This window comes from Sebastes fasciatus, chromosome 20 (genome assembly GCF_043250625.1).
Source record: "Sebastes fasciatus isolate fSebFas1 chromosome 20, fSebFas1.pri, whole genome shotgun sequence".
Taxonomy (NCBI): domain Eukaryota; kingdom Metazoa; phylum Chordata; class Actinopteri; order Perciformes; family Sebastidae; genus Sebastes; species Sebastes fasciatus.
Genome location: NC_133814.1, coordinates 1,553,104 through 1,575,983, shown reverse-complemented (window position 1 = coordinate 1,575,983; position 22,880 = coordinate 1,553,104). Strand labels below are relative to the sequence as shown.

At 43.9% G+C, this 22,880-nt stretch overlaps 1 protein-coding gene across 4 annotated transcripts in view; it reads right to left on the bottom strand.

Annotated features, from left to right (window-relative positions):
* Window positions 1-22,880, bottom strand: part of dnah9 (dynein, axonemal, heavy chain 9) — a 181,282-nt gene that overhangs the window by 120,528 nt on the left and 37,874 nt on the right. For all 4 annotated transcript variants that reach the window (XM_074620497.1, XM_074620498.1, XM_074620499.1 and 1 more), the window contains 4 exons: window positions 16,719-16,958; window positions 16,312-16,472; window positions 9,000-9,156; window positions 6,706-6,810 (listed from right to left, as the gene is read on the bottom strand). In XM_074620497.1, the coding sequence (XP_074476598.1) occupies window positions 6,706-6,810; window positions 9,000-9,156; window positions 16,312-16,472; window positions 16,719-16,958 (663 nt within the window). The remainder of the gene's footprint in view (window positions 1-6,705; window positions 6,811-8,999; window positions 9,157-16,311; window positions 16,473-16,718; window positions 16,959-22,880) is intronic.

Below are 22,880 nucleotides of genomic sequence, written 5' to 3'. Positions count from 1 at the left end.
ACTACAAAGTTCTGGTAAGATCACTTCTTTCTAACTTCATTTTCTAACTTGTAGTCTTCAGACCCAACCGATGATGACTCAAGTGACGTCACTTGAGGACATTTGTTAGACTTCACACATCTCCCTCTGGAGACAATAAAGGCTTTGTTCAACTTTTTCACATTATGAAATCTAACTCCCCAACATCTGGAAACACACACGTAATCAGTGGAGTTTAAGGGATCATCAAAGTCATTACAATTCATCCTGAGGGAACATGAATGTCTGAGTCGATGTAGAGATATTTCACACGATACGTCTGACCTGTTGGTGGCACTAAAGAAAAATTCCGATGATCACCAAGTCATTAGGATTATCCTCTGGGGACCATGAATATAAGTACAGAATTCCATGGCAATCCATCCAACATTTGTTAAGATATTTCACTCTGGAACAGAGTGTTGGACCCACAGACATATACACATAGACGCCGCATTGATTCCTGGATCGTACGTCAACGTGGGCGCCATATTGGACAGGGCAAGACTTTCTTGTTACCCTATACAAGTGAACGGGGGAGCTGCCGTTTTTCTGGATAAAAAGCACTATAACGTCTACATTTCTCAACCGATTTCAACCAGTCGTTTTATATTCAAATGTTTATGATCTGTGAGGAGTAACATTAAGTTAACGTTACAATTTTCTTTCTTTTCCCAAAGATTTTGGTTAAAAACTGTTGAATACAGATATAATAGTTAATAGTTAACGTCACTGCTTCCGGTTCATGGATCTGTCCTTTCGTTATGGTGGGATTCAATCAATTATTAGGTCATTATTAAGAACTTGTACTATCATATCACATTTTCCTTTAAAGGGACTATTTGTAACTTTCAGAAATGCTTCTTAACAGCGACACCTGTGGCCGTGAAATCAACGAAAGTCAGCGTCGGGCTCGCGCTTGCTCGCTCTCAATATACCTGAACGAGCATCACTCAAAACAGTGAGACGACACACGTCAGCTAAAACCACAATATCACTCTATATTTCAGCTGCTTGGCAGTAATGTTAGCTGACCAGACGAAGGTCTCTCCATGAACATGATTTAGATCTGATCCTAGTGTTGGCTTTTCCTGCCTAAGTGCAGGCTGAGGCAGCGGGGCTCTGCAGCGTGTCTCCCTGCTCTCTCCGCCCGCAGCCGGAGAGAGCAGAGGAGACACCGGCACCCGGTCGGTAACGAGAAGACAACGTAAATCTGTAGAGCTCCGTCACTTCACAAGACACGGGAAACCTCTGTTGGTCTGGAAGAACTGCAGCAGTTATTTCTGCACAAACGTCCCCTGTACATTCACTAGATATTCTCAGAGCTAAACTAACTCTTCTGCAGTGTGGAGTGAGCGCGCGTTCACGTCTAGAGGTGGAGCGAGCTGAGCTGTCTGAGTGAAGGCGAGCAGGCAGAGGAGGAGGGTACAGCGGCTACACGCGAACGCGCATATGCGAGCACGCATGTGTGCCGACCCGCTACATTTATACGCTTACAAAGTTACAAATAGTCCCTTTAAGCATTTTTCACATTATCAACTGTTCAAGTTCACGTTACATCTTTACAAAACGTTTGCTTCTGTAACATCAGATCAGAGCTAGCAAACATTTCTTATTGTTAGCTAATCGATATAAGCTAATGTTAGCTTATTAATGTTCATATCTAACATGATATCATGTTTAAAACGTGAAATGTACGATACGTATTAAAACGATATGTGTCTAATATTGCAAACAATAAAACTGATGGCATGTCCTGGTTAACAATTACTAGATTATTTAGTTTTTTATAATTGCTGTTTTATCACCATTATTTCAATAAATTCTGATCATAACTAATATTATTATTCTAATATTTATTGTTACCATTATTTATTTATGTACTACTATTTGCCTGTTATTCTGATTGCTCTTATTAGTCAGTACATAACAGTAATATCAGTAGCAGTGTTAGTCGTAGCCTATAGACTGAAAGCATGATCACTAAAACGGAGGAAGACACTTGATTGTATATTATATTATGTTATATTATATTATATTATATTATATTATATTATATTATATTATACTATACAGGGACCTCTCTATAAGTATTAACCTTAAACAAGGAAAATAAGCCAAAGCCATACTTGACAAACGTGAGTTTTAACAATTCCTTCTGATAAATGAATTATTTTCTCAGGTCAATAATTCAGTTCATGTCAGCCGACGGTACACACTCGTCTCCTGAGCGTCTAGCAGGGATTAGAGCGAGTAACCGGAGACTAAACTTTATTTTTCTACTCCTCGTAGATCATAAAACCTTTAATATAATAACGACTGGTTGAAATCGGTTGAGAAATGTAGAGTGCTTTTTATCCAGAGAAACAGCAGCTTCCTCGTTCACTAGTGTAGGGTTACAGACCAGTCTTGCCCTGTCCAATATGGCGCCCACGTTGATGTATGAAGCGTCCAATGCAGCGTCTATGTATATACATGTATGTCTATGGTTGGACCTACCAACATTATCATCCATAGAGCCACACTGCTGGCATGGCTAAAAGTAGTTCTGGCGAATCTACAGTACTGTATTGGCACAACACCATCATACCATCATCAGTCCTAGTCACTGTCAATTAACCATCCCAAAACATGCTTCCAGCTAGTCCAACCGTCCCATGTGAAGCCTGAGAAAGGATGGTTTCACTCATTAGCATATCATTAATGTCACTAAGCACATACCAGAGTCAATTTGTAACAGCCTGCCAAATTGGTACACTATGCACCTTTTTTTCCAGGGACCCAATGCTATCAGCCAAGGTTTACTGGATGAACTGCCAGCGCTCCACTTGTCTACATTATGATAGAATGAGATATCAGAAAATAACTTTTTCTGTGTGTGTGTGTGTGTGTGTGTGTGTGTGTGTGTGTGTGTGTGTGTGTGTGTGTGTGTGTGTGTGTGTGTGTGTGTCTTGGCCTAAAACTCTGAATCCCAGCCTGTAAGAGGCTTTATGAATTTAACATGCGTGTGGTAAAAGAGCGTAGCGAGTCGACAGCTGGAAAGAGGAGGAACATCTCTTCATGGATGAGTACTCGGCTACAGATCACTCAGTCATACTAACACAACAGGGAGAGGAAAGGAGGGGAAAATGCAAAAACAAACAGTGCAGCTGCAGCACAAAAAAAAGAACAAAAGTTTATGTGAGAACATCAGTGGGGCTTGTTTTTTTATGTGAAATGACAGCGGCCCACCTCTGCTATCCTACAGGGATATGAAAGGAGGTAAAACACCGAAAACATTTTAAAAAAGTTCAAGAACAGACACTGTTCTGAAAGGTGTGATTCAGTTAGGTCCAGCTCTGCTCTTTGCTGTCTCTTTGAATGTACAGCCTGCAGCGAGCAGCTTCAATATGTTCACAGTCCAGGCCTGTGTTGGCTGTAACAGAGGCTGAACTTCACCAATTTATCTCCATGTTGTTGTTGTCTGGCGGCCTTCTGTTTGTCCCTGCTTTATTTAATGTAAAACTGGTCCCGCCACCTGTGTTAGTAAACCCGACCGGCAGCCGAGTATGTCGCTGTGCGATGCTAACTGCTCCCACTTTAAGAGGATGGATTAGGTGTGCATGCTATGGTGAGAGATGGCTCGGCGTTGGCTCCACTGGAGCGGGCTGAGCGCTGGAGCGGGCTGCCAGCTGTCACAGCGGGAGTTTGACGCTCCTCTGTTCTCAAGGTCTACTTCTCCACGTATAAGCCACCGTGATTTATTATTCATCACGCCACGCAACACCTATTCATTCTTCTGGCACTTTAAAATTCTCTAAGTATTGTAAGCTTCCACAGCTTACAGAAGACTTTCATTGCTGCTAAAGAGAGAAGGAAGGAAGGGCAGAGAAGTGAGGGTTAAGTCTAGCGATGAATAATGATCCTTTGAGGAGCTCTTTCTCCATTATGATCATGATCAGCGTCCTATGTATTTTGCAATGACAGTTTTGCACATGCATGAAGATAGTGACTGGGGCAGCAGCATGCAGGATTTGAATACACCAGAGAGACTTATGAAACCACAGAGAGAGGATCTGTTTGATCTGGGATAACAGAATGGCAGCAGAAAAGCTAGCATCAGCTGAAACACACAGAATATGGCCGAGAACCGCAATCAAAGGGCTAGCTGCTGTAGGTCGCTCAGAATATACACCGTTCAGTGTGCAGAGAATAAGTCTTTTATCTTCGACTGTATGTGTCAGTACACATGACGTGAAGAGAGAGGAGGGGAACGAAGGCAGAGCCACAATGATCCATTCACTTCATCCAGAGGGACTGTCTCAGGTCACACAGAGGTAATGATTTAACTTACATTGACGGACAGATTTAAACCCGCATTCATTGATTTGTTTTAGCCACAGGCAGCGCAACAAGCTGTAAATACATTGACGTATTAGCACTTCATGAAGTTGATATGACTACATGCACATCCAGCAGACAGAGCAACATGAACATTCATTTGGAGTTGTGTTTGTGGCGGTCTGATGAAGGAAGTCCAACATTGACTGTCTTCTTTTAGCTCTATTTTGGTCTCCACCAATTCCTGAGAACAATATCTCTCTCTTAACTGCTAAATGTTCACCAGCTAGTCTCTAACTCTGTCTGCTGTTTGCTGCTCAGCAGGTGGGTTATAAGCAGGGTGCCACTGTGGCAGGACAGTATTTCTTTTGTCTGCCACTCAGAAATGTTATCTGCAACTTTTCAAATCTCTGCACTAAATGAAGGAATAACATTTTAGATCTGATGTCATTCAATGTTCGATATATTTTACATAAAAAACATTATATACATGGTAAATTACAGTGTTTGAATTACACCATAGCTTCTGGGAGAGCCCTATTATTTGGGGGGAGTGAGGGTAGTGTACACAGTACTGTACTGTACTTTGTTATTGTCATCTATAGTGGTCATTTGCATTAAAACACACAATTCAAATAATTATGATTATTTAAATATTTGCTTTGATTAAAAACAAATCTTGTCATAGTTTTATTTATATATAATAAGCTGCTTAGAGCTTATGTTAGGAAGTTAAACAGCTTATAATCCCCTCTGTAATATCTATTTTATATTGATGCGAAAACATCTCCTTCAAACATCTGGATTTATTCAAGTTTCTCTCCAAAAACTTAAGTTTACCAGATTACATTTGAACACATCATGATAACGTTGTAATTTACCTCCACCCAATAGTCATTTTTACTGCTTGAACGCCTCATAATAATAACTCAATGGCACCCCCGTTAACGTTAGCAGCTCCTTTATTTAACCAGTCAGGACTGTGCTGCTAACAGGTAACGTTACTAACTCTCCTCCTGCTGATTTCAACACAGATTTGTTGTTTACAGTGTAACATTATCAGGTATAAATAGGGTACGTCCCCTCAGGTTTAGTAGCGCCATGCTGTTGAGCGCTTTTTTTTTCTCTCCGCCATGTCTCCGATCCAAAACAAACTGAAAGATGATACGTATGAGTCATTGTGCATGCGTAACTGTCAGAAAGCATCAATAAGAGGAATCTATAGACACAGAGGCATGAGATAACAAGGAATCTGACAACTAGGAACCGGTTCTCTCTCCCGAGACGTAGCCGATTGAGGAAGGGCTTTACTTTAGCCAGAGGACGAAGCTGGAAAAAGCTCATTTGAACAACAGAGTCAATCTGTTTATCAAGTTTCAAACAGCTGTCAAATGTCACCCCCAGATGTTTTACAGTTAGTTTGAAATAAGAAGCCAGAGCACCAAAGCTTGAGACTGCAACATTAGTCATGCACGAAGTACCAAACATAATATATTCAGTTTTACCTTCATTTAAATGAAGGACATTTTGTGACAGCCACTGCTTTATGTCACTAACACAGTTCAACAGAGAGTTCATAATACCTGATAACTGATAAAAGTCTACTCTGAATTCATTACTGATAATTCTTACATTGTTATTAAGACAAACTTTACTGTTGTCTGAAGGTATATTTGCAAGCTGTGTGTGTGTTATTTCATCATACGCCACTTCACACATAAAAAATGCTATATTTTAAAACATATTTATATGGAATGGACAAAATTTTTTACTAAAGGACAAATAAAAATGAAAACTTATTTTTTTGACAAGGGGCCAAGTCCAAACTGGCAACACTGGAAGGACAGCTCGTTACTTCTCTAAGATGATACTCAAAATTACAAACACAAATGTGCTATTAGTACACGTGCAAATCAAGATCTTACGAACGCTGAGCAAATACTAATTCACCTAATTACCGTAGCGCGTCCTTTAAGAGTTTAGACTTTGTCCGTTCAGAGTTGCTGTTATTAGTAGCTAAGATGTGAAAAGTGTGCTGGCAAGCAAAGAAGGCGGTTTTCCATCCTCGACTCTCAAATCAGATCAGTGAAGGCTCCAATTATGAAGAAGCTCTGGGGTGCAAAGGTGCCAGCCTTCGTGGATTAGTCTTATAGCTGAGGCAATTTACGCTCGCAATCAGTGATGAAGAGGCTATTTACCTCTGCGGAGCTGTTTTCAGGGGGCTTATTTTGACCACAACTTGATTTAGATAGACCACTTCGCAAATAAGATGAAAACTCACATATTTAGCTCCATCAACAGGGCTTGAAAATACACCTGAAAGGGGATTTGGAGTACCTGAGGCAGAGCAACTGGACTTGTTCTTACCTGTACAGCCACCACAGACAGCACCTCTACTGAGATCCTGTTAAATTCATCAAAGCAGCCCCATGCGCCCGTCTGAGCCAGGCCTTTGTAGATGCTCCCACAGGACTGGTGGACAGAGAGAGGGAGAGACACATATTTAGATGGACACTGCGGGACAGGAAGTCAGTCCAGCCCGTTCTCATTCCCAGGGCGTTAAATACCAAGGCTTTGTTGTCAATTAATGCCAGGTTGCAGTTCAAAGTCATGCATAGACTACATTATTCCAAAGTGAAGATGAACAAAATGTGTATTGGATATCTGTGACAGATGTAATTCCTCAAAATGTACTCTTGGTCATACTTTCTGGTTTTGTTCTATGATTGTCACAAATCTTTAGGTGGTATATTGTAAAATGTATGATATGCAGATTGAACCTGATGTAATAATTGCCTTGTTTGGTTGCTCCGAAGCTTCTCTTTCATTGCCACGCACTGTACAGCAGACCCTGATGACCGGTATGGTAGTAGCTAAAAGAACGGAAGGCCACCAGCGCTCCTTGTTTTTCTAGATGGCTGAGGGATCTAGTTTCAGGGATACAAACCTCGAGAGGCTTCGAAGCAACACACATGGTTCTCAAGAAATATTTGAGTGTATTTGGGGCCCAATTATTCAACACCTTGACTCCCCCGACTGTTAGCTGAAGGCCCTACTGACATCCACTTTGGCTATTCTTTTCTGTTCTTTCCCTGATATGACACAGGCGGAAATGGGATTGTATCTTTGTCTGTCTAGTCTGGCTTTCTTGTGGTGGTTGTCTTTTTTTTATTATTATTATTTGTATTATTTTTTTTGTGTTATTTCATTTGATGCTTGTTTTCTGTACGTGGGGTTGGTATGCTTGTGAGTCTGTCTGTCGATGTTACTTTTTTTTGTTTGTGATGAAAATAAAAAAAAAAAAGGCTTTGTCACGGCCGCCGATGTTCTGTACCGCCGCACAAGGGACCCTTTAGCGTCGGTATGAAACACACCGGGCGTTCCATTAACTTCAATGTAAACCCATCTGCGGCAACAGTAAAACTCCGGGAGTGTGGTGACATAGTTTAAAGAGCAAAGAGAAACACAGAGCAGCGGGAGTGGACAAACACAAGGCTTTCATCCAGGAGACGGCTGCTCGTGTCCCACGTTCACAACATTCAGCGTCTTTTTCACTGTACAAACGTAGTAGTTTTAAGCCCAACCATGTTTTTCTTTAACTATAGTGGTTTTGATCATGAAAATAAAGTGACGCCAAGGGGTGTGACGCCGAGGGGTGTGACAAAGCGGCGCTATTTGGCGAGTTGGGATGAGAACGCGTTGGTCAATGAGGCAGGCTCGCGGGTAAAGACCCTGTCCGACTGTGTGGAGAGGCAGACACGGACGCACGCCAATTAGACAGAAGATATATGGAAAAACATTCATTGCAGTTAGCACAGTGCAGCACCACAGCAGGCTGAGGGTGGGCGTATAATAACAGGATGATACATAAACAAGGCCTCACACTAATAAAACAAAGCACTGATGGCAAAAAGAGAAGGCTAAGATGTCTACCACCCACATTTTAGTTTTCCCAACATCAACTTGAGAGCAGGTGAACAGCCCTCCGGAGAGCAGCTGGACCGGGATGAAGCAGGCAGCTGACTTCTCTCTCCAATTACAGGGCCGAGGAAACCTTCTCTGACGCAAACCGGAGCTGACTGGTGGATTGATTCAGCTTGTGTGTGTGTGCATAACTGAATATGAGTAACAGTGTGGGACTCTGAAGCCAGCGTCTGGTGCCTGTGTTCCTCCCGGAGTATATTAGCACTTCTCTCTGACACCTTTCCGCGGTGTGTATAGCCGGGGGTGCTGTACGCCTCTATACTGTAATGATGCCCCTGTCTGGGGGAAGCAGGAGCAGGTCGGATCATGAGATTATGTTTATGTCTCCCCCGAGCACTCTATATGCAGAAAGTGTGTGTGTGTAAGAGTATACAAAAGCACATAATAAAGCAAGTGGAGGCTGGGTACAGAGAGGGCGTTTTGACTAGGTATGGGTAAGAAATAACAATCAGGGTTTAACCAATCAGCTCTTGTTTCAAGAAGGAAGCAGGCAAACAGAGGATGAAAGGAAAGCAAGATGAAAAGAGAAAGGACATAAAGGTGGGTAGACAACTTTAATGACAAATGCATACCATATCGCTGACGGAGGCAAAGATGAAAAGAAACAGGCATAATGTGGGCTGCACATTAGCTAAGTGCACAACATCTGATGCAGATACCCACGCGTGCTCGCTCACCTTGTAGTCCATCTGCTCAGAGCAGTTAAATACGTAGACCATGATGCCGAGGGCTCGGCCCAAGTCTTTGGTAGTCTCAGTCTTCCCCGTGCCCGCAGGTCCTGCTGGAGCTCCACTCATGGTCAGGTGGAGGGACTGGGTCAGGGTGATGTAGCATCTAGATATAGTGGAGATACACACACATGCATCACTGATGAGGACTGCAACCTGACAGCTAGCAACAAAAAAATAGACTGATTCAACTCACTGCTCTTCCATTTATAAAGGTTAGCTCCATTCATTCACAGAGAGGAGCCGGACTACTGGCACGTTTCTTCTGTTTTAGCCATCTATGGCAACATGTTAGCTCAGGGGTTAGCACTGTGTCCTCACAGAAACAAGTGCAGTCCCTGGCGCTGACATTTGTTCTGTGTACCTAAAATGTGCCACCGTAATAATAGATTATGATAGATATTTAATAGAATTACAGATTTGTTCAATCAAATAAAACATGTATATATTTTAAGAGCATATTCAATAATTTGTTGTCTCCTTTGCCTTTGTTACTGGAGCACGTACGGCCTGTGACAGAGACACACTCATCGGCGTGGGGATTGGATGAAGCGCAGTGAACCTTGAGACAATCACCGGCAGACCACCAAAGCTAGACCTGCCGGGCCAAACACCACCACATGGAAGAGTGCAGTGAGGATTCAAAGTGCAGTAAGAGAGAGGAGACCGGTGAACCGTTTCAGCACTTTGATTTTCTAGCAAAACAAAAAAAAAAAAACAGCCAATAAGGCTTTCTGACTAAATCACTTGCAACCGTCAAACTGTAAAAACAACAAACAGAACTTAAGCTTAACTTCTTGTCCTCACACGTGTTTGAAATTCCAAGATTCAGCAATACATACATAGAGGGGGTATATATGTTGGGAAACAGGTGAAGGCAATGATTAAACCAGGAAGATATTGGCTGGGAGCTCCTGCTGGTAGAAGCCGTCCCACTGCTGTGGGTGGGGGTGACAGAGAGAACTCTGGAGCTGCTACCAGCAGCCGGATCAGCACCTTGGAGAGCGCCGCAGTACACAGACCTGACACGGAGAGCAGAGAGACTGCCCCGGGAAGAGAAGGAGGCCGCAGGGAAATAAAACGGATGAAATGACACTCAGGCCAGCTCTGGCTCTGTTGTGGCATCCCGGATCAACTATTGCACTTGACGAGCGGACCTCAGGACAGAGCACAGGACGAGATAAGGCAGACATGTTTACATCAATGATGCTTGGTGCTCAAACGCAGCCAAAGTTGATGGACAATGTTTCTCTGATTTGTAATGTTAAAGCTTCAGTAGGCAGAATGTTTTTGGCATCATTGGGAAAAATCCCATAATAACCTTTCAGTAATTCAAGTGTTCTGAGAGAAAACTAGACTTCTGCTATGCCTCATGGCTCACCATTTGAATGCAAGTTTAATAAATCAGTTTATAATTGCTTTCTAAACACTGACAAAGTGACAAATCATTAGTCTGGTGGCACGCTCCAATCTCCCTACTGTTTCCCTGTCTTCGCAAAAATGCATGATGGATGTGTTGGCACACCGTGGACTACCATATGCACAAAGGTATGTGGCAAACTATTGTTTAGAATAAGTATGAATGAAATGAAAAAAAACATATGCAGATGGTTCAACAAGCGGCTTAATCAGACAATCAAAGTGTGAAGTGGCATTCAACAGGTGGATCAGCTTGAGAACATTGAAACAACATGCTGAAGTGGCTGCATAGAGCTGGAACTGGTCAGAAAATATGCTGAAAAACATTGGACCAACATTGTACTTCCAAGAGGAATTGGTGTTCTACTACAATAATACCACATAATCTAATAAATACGAGAAAAAAAAACTTCTTGAGATGTATCAAACCTAAGTGGAATCATGGAGATCCCCCTAATACAGGGGTCAGCAAACTTTACTATCAAAAGAACTATTTTAGGAAAAAAAGAAAAAAATCTGTCCTGAGCCACAAAACATTTGATCATTGTGATGAAGGTAACACAGTTTATAGTCTAAGTATATAGAATATAAGTCTAATGCAGTGAGGGCTAAAGAGACAATGTACTACGGAGTATTAGGGCCACATTGAGGGAAAAAACATCTGAGATTTATAGAATAAAGTCATAATATTACAAGAACAAAGTCATAACTTTATGAGAAAAAAAGTCGTAATATTACGAGAATAAAGTCATAACTTTAGAAAGGAAAAAAAATCCCATATAAAATTACTACTTTATAATATTATGACGTTATTCTAATAATATTACGAATTTCTTTCTCGTAAACCTTTGACTTTATTCTCGTAATATTATGACTTTATTCTCGAAAGCTCAGATTTTTTCCTCAATGTGGCCCTAATACTCCATCATACCGTCATACCATAGACCTACAACAATGATAAATAAAAATGAAAATGTAAACAAAAAACAGTAATTCATTTCCATTTTTAAAAATCCACAGAGAGCCAATGGAGAGGAGCTGAAGAGCCGCAGGTTGCTGACCCCTGCCCTAATATAATGCTGTTTTGTTTATTTTTACAATTAAGTAATTAATTAATTATTTTTAAGGTTTCTATCTTACTACCATGAGTAATATTATTGTAGTACTTATTACCTTTAATTTTAACTAATTAATTAAATTATTTTAAAAATTATTTTTATTTTTATTTTACTGTAACTTCACTTTTTCTGTAACTCTACCTCTCGGGGTGGGAGGAAGGCTGGACCTGTTTCTGTGTGGGAGTGAGAAGCGACGTGTATGTGTCTATATATGTATGTACATATTATTAAATGTTAAATGTAAGATATAATTTTTTTGTATTATGGCACCGGTGTTATGTTCTGTTGTGTTTGTTATGCTATGTTTGAAAAAAAATAAAAATAAAAAAGAATTTTACAAAAAAATAAAAAAATAAAATCTAAATTCTTTTCTGGTGAGAAATCCCAGTTCTCCAAAGTGGTATATTCCCAGAAATGACTTGTGATTTGTAAAACTCCAAACAAAGTGAGAATGTCTCCAGCATGTACACAGCTCTCCATCACGCTGCTCCTTTAAATGATCCAGACGGACGTTTAATAAATGCACCCTAGAAAGAGGTTTCATTTCTGCAGCACACAGCCGTGCACAGCACAACTGACAGACTCTGAATTGACACAGTCTCATAACCAGCACTGACAACGCCTCAGCCGTCATCGTACATAACCTCATTATATGCTAATATAATCTGCTCCTGTGCTTTGATTATCACGCAGGCTGATTAGCGACACCAGTGATTGCTTCTCCCGCAGAACCTGTCAGCACTAACAAACACTCGGCCCATCTCGTATCAATAAAAAAAACAGCAGCATTCATGGACGTGAACTGATGGAGACAATCAGGACTTTATTGATCCGGTGCAATAAACACAATGCTTTGCCTTGAATATCAATAGAGCAATGATTTTAATGAGCTGCTGGTTAATAGATGATGTATGGAAGGGGGGGAAATATTGGAAAGCATAACAAGAGACAGAAGCTCAGAGAAGACGAATGATCCCATCTGTATACAGTGTATCATCCGGATACCAGCGCCAACAGGCTTTATGGCTCCCCCCCCTGAAATATGGCCAAAAAACTCACAATCAGTCGTCTAGGAGGCTGGATAAGGATGTCCTGCATGGAATAACTAAAGCCGGATAGAAGACAAGAGAGTGACGCTAAACTGGGCGGCTGTGACAGGGCCACTTGTTTTATTACGTTGTTTTTAAAAGAAACAGCTATATATCAGTCTGTCTGTCTGACTCAGTCTCCCCCCCCACTCTCCCTCTGTTGGTCAGTGTGTGTGTGTGTGTGTGTGTGTGTGTGTGTGTGTGTGTTGCTTGTATTCATTATATATTATATATATATTTATATATATTATATTTTCACTGCAACTGCTCGTATGGTTTGTCGTCTCTTATATCACCGTCATTAACATCCGTTTAGATGATTCATTTCAACAGTTAAAGCTGCAGTGGGTAGAAACGGAGCAAATATGATTAATAAAAGTTATTTTTATAAACTATATCCTGACAGTACTGCGTGAGACAGGTAATCTGAAAAAAAAAAAATCATGTTCCTCTGTGTCCCCCGGTGTCCAAAACAACCAATCAGAGCTGATCTGGAGTCTGCCGTCTCTGAGCAGCTGTCAATCACTCGCTAACTCCGACCAAACGGTCAAACTAGGCAGCGCTGATCAAATACTGTATGAATCAATATTCTGTTACCAGCAATGTTGAGATCTGCTGAGGAAATACCAAGCATCGCCCACCAGCTGGGGCACAGCCAATAGGAACGCTCTCTCTCTCTGAAATGACCTGTGATTGGTCAAAGTCTCCCGTCATGGGCTAGATGTTCTAAAGCCTGTAAACAGAGCCATGAGGAGGAGCAGAAGTCTAGTTTTCTCTCAGAACACTTGAATTACAATATGCTGAAAGGTTATTATGGGATTTTTGCCCAATGATGCCAAAAATATTCTGCCTACTGAAGCTTTAAATGGTTCAAATTAAGTGTTCATGAACTGGCATCCTGTGTTTTGCATTGAATGGTTTAAGACCAAAATACATCTCTAACCTCCTGCTAAAGGAAGTTCTGTCCTGTCCAGACCTCTCAGGTCTTCTGGGAGAGGTCTACTGACTCCCCAGAGTCCAAACTAAACATGGAAATTAAATAATCAGTTCGAGAAAACGTGGTCTGCTTCATCTCTCAGTTCTCTTAAATACAGGCTCCAAATGTTTCTGCCTTTTATTAAGTTAAATGTGGGGCGATTTGCTTATTGCTTATTTTTATCTTTGATTTTATTTAGTCTATTCAAGTCGTCTTTATGTCTTTTTATATTGCCCCATGTTTCTTTTATACCTTGTTTTAATGCATTTTTATCTCTAATGCAAAGCACTACGGAATGACATATTCAAATAAACTTGCCTTGCCCAGAGGTAGGTAAGAGAACGCTGTTTTTTTTGGGTGAGCTGGCCCTCGGGCATGCATAGTGTCAAACTAAAAACAAGCCTTTTGTTTGCAGCTATGATATTTGGTGAAGTCGGTTTTCACTCAACAGCATCTTCTCTGTTGCCGGCTCTGTTACAAAGAAAGTTGTGTGACAACATCATGAAGCAAACATGCTTTTAGCTGTTCTCTCAAGTCGTGGATTAAAGGATTTGACACACAGCCCCCTGGTCCACGGTCCATTGTTGAAATGAAAGCCAGTGGCAAACTGTGTGAGTCGCAGCGAGCCACCGCGAGGGCTTGCACCATATGGTGAAGTCTTGCTACACGGCCGCTGATCCGGCCATCAAAGCCCATTGTTCCTGCTTTGTTCGGGCTTCAAAGGGAATACTGGTCAGTCTGGGAAACCACCCAGTCAAATGCTGCCATTTGCCAAAGAGCTCTGGGAGGCAGGTATTCATCTCTGTGCAGGTAAAACTTTATCCTGCAGAAACATGTGCATGTGAACAAACAAGCTGCTGGCAAAGTGCCCGAGCTGAGTTGTTCTAAAAGGTTCTGCTCGTGGTGGGTGTACATAATGATTCAAATGAACATCCTTAGAATGCATCACATGCTTATTATTAGACGAGATCTCATATCTTCTACTCAGTTTTTCAACTGAAGGAGAAAAAAAGACCAATTTTCATCAACACAGATGGATTTTTGAAAACTTATAATGGATTCTGAAAGGGCTTCATGCCAACTGGCATATTTGATAAACCTGTACAGGACTTCTTGCCTTTCACTTCACCTTTTCCAGGAGTGAACTCTTTCCCCAAACAGAGATTAAATAGAGTTTAGCCAGTGTTGCCAACTTGGCGATTTTATCCTCTTATCAAATGTATTTCTAAAAAGCGAAGTGGCAAATTTAGCAACTTATGCATGTCAGGGAATAAGTGGGAAATATATTATATTGTAATTCATCCCCATGCATCCTGCTCAGAGTAATCACAGTCCACAGCTCTGCTGCAAACGGCGTCTCTCCCTCTCCTGTGTCGCCTGCACCATGCCGTGCACGGGCAGGCGACACAACCACTACGCTTTATGCAAATATCACCAATATGCAAATGATCATATGACGTAGCAACTTTTGGAGCTCGTGCTAGCTACTTTCATTGGATAAGAGTTGGCAACACTGAGTTTAGCAACTATAACCAGTCCCTCCAGGATTTCGCAGTCTTTTTTGGGTTTGTTGCAGCCTAAAATGCCTGATTTCATGACAGCTTTTCTAAAGAATTGCAATGCATATTGCAAAGTTTTTAGGCATTTTTTTTGCAATAAAATTGCAGTAGCAAGTGAAAATTGAAAAAAAAAATAGTTGCAATTATATAGTATATATAGATACTGTATATATTAGGGCTGTCAAAGTTAATGTGATAATTATGCGTTAACGCAAATTTGTTTTAACGCCACTAATTTCTTCTTTCTTGACCAACCATGTCATACTTACGTGTCGCAAAGGAGGTTAAATAACGCTCCAAACTTACGCTAAATTTTGGCGAGGAAAAACTGTCATGTCCATTTTCAAAGGGGTCCCTTGACCTCTGACCTCCAGATCAGTGAATGTAAATGGGTTCCATGGGTACCCACGAGTCTCCCCTTTACAGACATGCCCACTTTATGATAATCACATGCAGTTTGGGGCAAGTCATAGTCAAGTCAGCACACTGACACACTGACAGCTGTTGTTGCCTGTTGGGCTGCAGTTTGCCATGTTATGATTTGAGCATATTGTTTTATGCTAAATGCAGTACCTGTGAGGGTTTCTGGACAATATCTGTCATTGTTTTGTGTTGTTAATTGATTTACAATAATACATCTATACATACATTTACATAAAGCAGCATATTCGTCCACTCCCATGTTGATAAGAGTAATAAATACTTGACAAATCTCCCTTTAAGGTACATTAAAACTGCTGTGTTTGCACAGTGAAAATGAAACTGAACGTTGTGAACGCAGGACACCGACGAACAGCTGATTGCAACATAACGCACGGGACACAAACAGCAGTGTCCTGGATGAACGCCTTGTGTTTGTGTTTTGTTTGTTATTACAGTAAAATCGAGGGTTGCCGGTTAGAAATGAGCTGAAATCAAGGAGCCATTGTTTCAGTAAACACAGGGAATCTATCATCATCGTTAGCTGCATATGTGATGTGCAAGAATGGAAAGCTTGGCGTAGCAACGGTCAACTGAAATAGCTTCACCACATGACAAGCAATCATGAGGTTTCACTGCCTCTCAGTCTGAACAAAGACACCAAGAAGAACACCTCCGTACCTGTCCGTCAGAGGAGTGATGACTAAGCGCGGCGTGTTGCCCAGGTATTCGTAGGAGTAGAGAAACTGGGCGTCGCAGATGTTGGCAAAACAATGCTTGTCCTTCTCATCCCAACGGTGTCTCAGCTGGGAGAGCCACACGAAGGCCTGAGAGTTCTCCACCTTAAAAGAGAGAGAGAGAGAGAGAGAGAGAGAGAGAGAGAGAGTTGAACAGAGTGCCAAGGCTTGAAATAAAGCCAGAAATAATCTGAGCTTTCCCACCCTCTAATTATGGTAATGACATGCCTTGCTTGAATATCTTGAGTGCATTACTCACTGGTAATAGCCTCTCAAAAATACAGCAGCAATCATGGTGTCTGCATGAGAATTTATACAGTACAGGTTCTTGGCCAGATTTATCCGGCATACCTTCTGAGCGATCATCCTGGCCACCACGTCCCTGGCGTGGACGTCGATGGTGCAGATGGTCATGACCTTCTGCCGATCGCCCGGCGTGAGCTGCCCGATCAGCATGGAGATGAGGGTGTTGAGCTGGGACACCTGTTTCCTGTAGTACTCCTTCATGGCGTTGTCGTAGCCCTCCTCCAGACGGACGAACGCCATGCCGACGTCAGACGTCCACCAGATCTGAGTGCAGGTCAGCGCGACCTGAATCAGAGACAGTGAAAGTAACCACTGTAGAAAAATACAGCTGATAGGATTTATGTAGCTGAGGTCACTCCGATGCTCTCTGATTGTTTCCTTGTATCCAACAAACAAATGTGTGAACTGAGCCAGCAAAGACACATGAAACATAAGGGCAGAGATGTTTGTGAAGGTTCTCAGTCATCCAGGTCACGGTATCCCAGTAAGGGTTAAATCAGCAGCAACTGGACTTGGTTTAGGTTCTTGAAGACGTTTCACTTCTCATCCAAGAAGCTTCTTCACTTCTGGCTGAGTTAGTAGGGGAACCCAGGAATTTAACCTCTGTGGGGTCGTTAGCAGTAATATAGAAATCCCTCAGTACATTGGTGCTCCTAGGTGTGACCACTGTAGTTATGGGACATTAGAGTCAGCTGATACCAGGTGTGAATGACTGTCCGGTGAGGTCAGGTGTGAATGGTTGTTTAGTCCCCTGGGCAGGGAAGCCAGGACAGCATTGTAGGTGGAAGACAGGTGATGCCTTAGGCCTCCTCCTCTGTTGAGTGATGGCTTCTCTACTTTAGCATAGATGGCCTCTTTCACTCCTCTTTCAAACCATCTTTCCTCCTTGGGTTTCCCAGGGTGTTGCTGGGCTTGAAGACACAGGGATGCAGTGTTTGTGAAAAAACCCTCAGACAGAAACTGGTCCACCCTAAGGACCGCACACCCAAACACAAGCAAAGCAACCTGGTGTATGCAGTCCAATGCAGTGAGGAGTGCACAGAACTGTACAGTGGTGAAATCAAACAACCACGGGAGGAGAGATTGTTTGAAAGAGGAGTGAAAGAAGCCATTTATGCTAAAGTAGAGAAGCCATCACTCAACACAGGAGGAGGCCTAAAGCATCACCTGTCTTCCACCTACAATGCTGTCCTGGCATCCCTGCCCAGGAGACTAAACAACCATTCACACTTGACCTAACCCAGCAGTCATTCACACCTGACCTCACCGGACAGTCATTCACACCTGACCTCACCGGACAGTCATTCACACCTGACCTCACCGGACAGTCATTCACACCTGACCTCAACGGACAGTCATTCACACCTGACCTCACCGGACAGTCATTCACACCTGACCTCACCGGACAGTCATTCACACCTGACCTCACCGGACAATCATTCACACCTGACCTCACCGGACAGTCATTCACACCTGACCTCACTGGACAGTCATTCACACCTGACCTCACCGGACAGTCATTCACACCTGACCTCACTGGACAGTCATTCACACCTGGCATCAGCTGACTATAATGACTCCAACGACCCATGTGACAGTCATTCACACCTGGCATCAGCTGACTCTAATGGCCCTTAACAACAGTGGCCACACCTCTAGAGGAGCACCATTGTACTGAGTGGTTTCTATAGTCCTGCTAACGACCCCACAGTGGTTCAATTCCTGGGTTCCCCTACCATTCAGCCAGAACTGAAGAAGCTTTTCAGATGAGAAGTGAAACGTCTTCAAGAATCTAAACCAAGTCCAGTTGCTGCTGATTTAACCATTACTAGGATACGGGCATTTACTGTATGTCCGTATGTTTCATGCATAAAACGGGCAACCCTTTGCCTGTACAACCCTGAGTACTGTCTTTATATCTAAGAGGGAGAAGTTGGATAGAGATGCAGAGTTGACGTTTGTCAGCCATGGCTGTTTCTGCTGACCGGTGTGGAAAGTCAGCTTCAAAGAACACTAGATGGGCTGAGCAGGTTTTATGTGCTGTGGCCGTTAATGGGCACGGAATCTCAAAATAATTGCTGTTAGGCTAATCTTGTTTTTCCTCCTCCATCCAAAAACTGAAATTCTTTCTCTACAGTAAAGTGTCATTTCTCCTTAAGATGGAGAGGGAGATGTGCCCTTCACTTTCTGGTCCCCTCCTCTTCGATTTCCTTACTAAACTCTCGGACTGTCCAGCTGTCATGATCCACATGAGAGGAGCTCTGCCTCGATGAAAACACTGACACATTCATTTATGTCACCTTAATGTATTACTCTGTGTTCACAGCAATAAGCTTTCTGAGGACCAGTGTCACAGACTGGTCCAAGGAAATGTGACAAGGAGGGAGCCCAAGGTTAACTTAAAGTAGAAGTGAATCAGTCGACCAAGATAGGCTGGTTTACTTCATGGATCTCCCCTCTAATGAACGATTCTATAACAAGCATGACAAATGTCAGCGTTTAAAAGCACACGGACCGACTCGGCGGGCTGCTGTCAGCGGTGAGCTCAGAGCTCCCATCGGTTTGGGAGTATAACCGAGTTAGTTAGTTAGTTAGTTAGTTAGTTAGTTAGCTAAGGTTGAGGCACTGCACCCTTACTGGGTGCAACGAGGGGCACGGGCACAAGGGGATTTGGGGTTTGAGGGCCCTTTAAAAAGAGATGTTCCTTAATTAAAACCACAGTAGATAGGTTGAAATCCCAAGAGACAAATAAAAGCCAATAAAAGCCAATAAAAGCCAATAAAATAAATAAAAGAGTAAATAGTTTAAAAGGAGTACAGGCGCAGACAGGACAGCCTGCCAGGTAGCATCATTTTTTTTTTATAAAAATACTCCCGATCTTCATGGTCTCTCCCCTGGTTGTAGAGGAATGAAAGCGAGGTGTATTATAAAAACTGCTAACAGCAAAACCCAATGAATGAAACCAATATTATAATATTTTGAATAGGATTTATTATTTATTTTATTTAAAAAAGGGGGATATATACAGTATATATATATAAATAAATAAATAAATAAACACACGCATTATAATATTCACACACAATGTTAGTAAAGTGCAATAATAAAAGTGCTTAAAATATCAAAAAAACACAAACTTATAAATTATAAGTGCTTTAAAATGATAATACAACCGGGGTATAAATTGTATAAATATGCATGCAATATATACAAGGGTTAGTTAGTTAGTTGGTTAGTTAGCTGGTTAGTTAGATAGCTGCAACTAAACCTCTCTTTGTTTTGTTAAGACATTTAAGTGTGTTTGGCTGAATTTACCTCAGTGTTAACATCCACACCACCTCTCTCTCCCTCTCTCTCTCTCCCTCTCTCTCCCCTGACTATGTACCTTGTGAATAGTTTGATTTGTCTTATATTTCCTCTCCCTTTTGTTCTCCAACAACATGTTTATTGCCCTCTTTTGAATTAATAATTAGATATACAGTATGTTAAAGATTACATTAATAACATGCTGAAGTAATATTTTCAGTCATAGTAACACTTTTAATTAGTTGGCCAAAGTAAATATTTTTAAATCAAGATTAAATCCCACCTCTGAAGCTGTGCTTCCCTTCACTGGAGGGCAGTACGTTAGCAAGAGCAGTCAGGAGCAGTCAGGAGGAGCAGTCAGGAGGAGCAGTCAGGAGCAATCAGGAGGAGCAGTCAGGAGCAGTCAGGAGCAGTCAGGAGCAGTCAGGAGCAGTCAGGAGGAGCAGTCAGGAGCAGTCAGGAGCAGTCAGGAGGAGCAGTCAGGAGCAGTCAGGAGCAGTCAGGAGGAGCAGTCAGGAGCAGTCAGGAGGAGCAGTCAGGAGGAGCAGTCAGGAGCAGTCAGGAGCAGTCAGGAGGAGCAGTCAGGAGGAGCAGTCAGGAGGAGCAGTCAGGAGCAGTCAGGAGCAGTCAGGAGCAGTCAGGAGCAGTCAGGAGGAGCAGTCAGGAGGAGCAGTCAGGAGGAGCAGTCAGGAGAAGCAGTCAGGAGAAGCAGTCAGGAGCAGTCAGGAGGAGCAGTCAGGAGCAGTCAGGAGCAGTCAGGAGCAGTCAGGAGCAGTCAGGAGCAGTCAGGAGGAGCAGTCAGGAGGAGCAGTCAGGAGCAGTCAGGAGCAGTCAGGAGGAGCAGTCAGGAGGAGCAGTCAGGAGGAGCAGTCAGGAGGAGCAGTCAGGAGCAGTCAGGAGGAGCAGTCAGGAGCAGTCAGGAGCAGTCAGGAGCAGTCAGGAGGAGCAGTCAGGAGGAGCAGTCAGGAGCAGTCAGGAGCAGTCAGGAGCAGTCAGGAGGAGCAGTCAGGAGGAGCAGTCAGGAGCAGTCAGGAGGAGCAGTCAGGAGCAGTCAGGAGGAGCAGTCAGGAGGAGTCAGGAGCAGTCAGGAGCAGTCAGGAGGAGCAATCAGGAGGAGCAGTGAGGAGCAGTCAGGAGCAGTCAGGAGGAGCATTCAGGAGCAGTCAGGAGCAGTCAGGAGCAGTCAGGAGCAGTCAGGAGGAGCATTCAGGAGCAGTCAGGAGGAGCAATCAGGAGGAGCAGTCAGGAGCAGTCAGGAGCAGTCAGGAGGAGCATTCAGGAGCATTCAGGAGCAGTCAGGAGGAGCATTCATGAGCATTCATGAGCAGTCAGGAGCAGTCAGGAGCAGTCAGGAGCAGTCCGGAGCGGTCAGGAGCAGTCAGGAGCGGTCAGGAGCAGTCAGGAGCAGTCAGGAGCAGTCAGGAGCAGTCAGGAGCGGTCAGGAGCAGTCAGGAGCAGTCAGGAGGAGCAGCCAGGAGCAGTCAGGAGGAGCATTCAGGGGCAGTCAGGAGCAATCAGGAGCAGTCAGGAGCAGTCAGGAGCAGTCAGGAGCAGTGAGGAGCAGTCAGGAGCAGTCAGGAGCAGTCAGGAGCAGTCAGGAGGAGCAGTCAGGAGCAGTCAGGAGCAGTCAGGAGCAGTCAGGAGCAGTCAGGAGGAGCAATCAGGAGGAGCAGTCAGGAGCAGTCAGGAGCAGTCAGGAGGAGCATTCATGAGCAGTCAGGAGCAGTCAGGAGCAGTCAGGAGCAGTCAGGAGCAGTCAGGAGCGGTCAGGAGCAGTCAGGAGCGGTCAGGAGCAGTCAGGAGCAGTCAGGAGCAGTCAGGAGCAGTCAGGAGGAGCAGTCAGGAGGAGCAGTCAGGAGCAGTCAGGAGGAGCAGTCAGGAGCAGTCAGGAGGAGCAGTCAGGAGCAGTCAGGAGGAGCAGTCAGGAGCAGTCAGGAGGAGCAGTCAGGAGCCGTCAGGAGCAGTCAGGAGCAGTCAGAAGGAGCAGTCAGGAGGAGCAGTCAGGAGGAGCAGTCAGGAGCAGTCAGGAGCAGTCAGGAGGAGCAGTCATGAGCAGTCAGGAGGAGCAGTCAGGAGGAGCAGTCAGGAGCAGTCAGGAGCAGTCAGGAGGAGCAGTCATGAGCAGTCAGGAGGAGCAGTCAGGAGGAGCAGTCAGGAGCAGTCAGGAGCAGTCAGGAGGAGCAATCAGGATGAGCAGTCACGAGCAGTCAGGAGCAGTCAGGAGGAGCATTCAGGAGCAGTCAGGAGCAGTCAGGAGGAGCATTCAGGAGCAGTCAGGAGCAGTCAGGAGCAGTCAGGAGCAGTCAGGAGCAGTCAGGAGGAGCATTCAGGAGGAGCATTCAGGAGCAGTCAGGAGGAGCAATCAGGAGGAGCAGTCAGGAGCAGTCAGGAGCAGTCAGGAGCAGTCAGGAGGAGCATTCAGGAGCATTCAGGAGCAGTCAGGAGGAGCATTCATGAGCAGTCAGGAGCAGTCAGGAGCAGTCCGGAGCGGTCAGGAGCAGTCAGGAGCGGTCAGGAGCAGTCAGGAGCAGTCAGGAGCAGTCAGGAGCGGTCAGGAGCAGTCAGGAGGAGCAGTCAGGAGCAGTCAGGAGGAGCAGCCAGGAGCAGTCAGGAGAAGCATTCAGGGGCAGTCAGGAGCAATCAGGAGCAGTCAGGAGCAGTCAGGAGCAGTCAGGAGCAGTGAGGAGCAGTCAGGAGCAGTCAGGAGCAGTCAGGAGCAGTGAGGAGCAGTCAGGAGCAGTCAGGAGCAGTCAGGAGGAGCATTCAGGAGCAGTGAGGAGCAGTCAGGAGCAGTCAGGAGCATTCAGGAGCAGTGAGGAGCAGTAAGGAGCAGTGAGGAGCATTGAGGAGCAGTCAGGAGCAGTCAGGAGCAGTCAGGAGCAGTCAGGAGCAGTCAGGAGG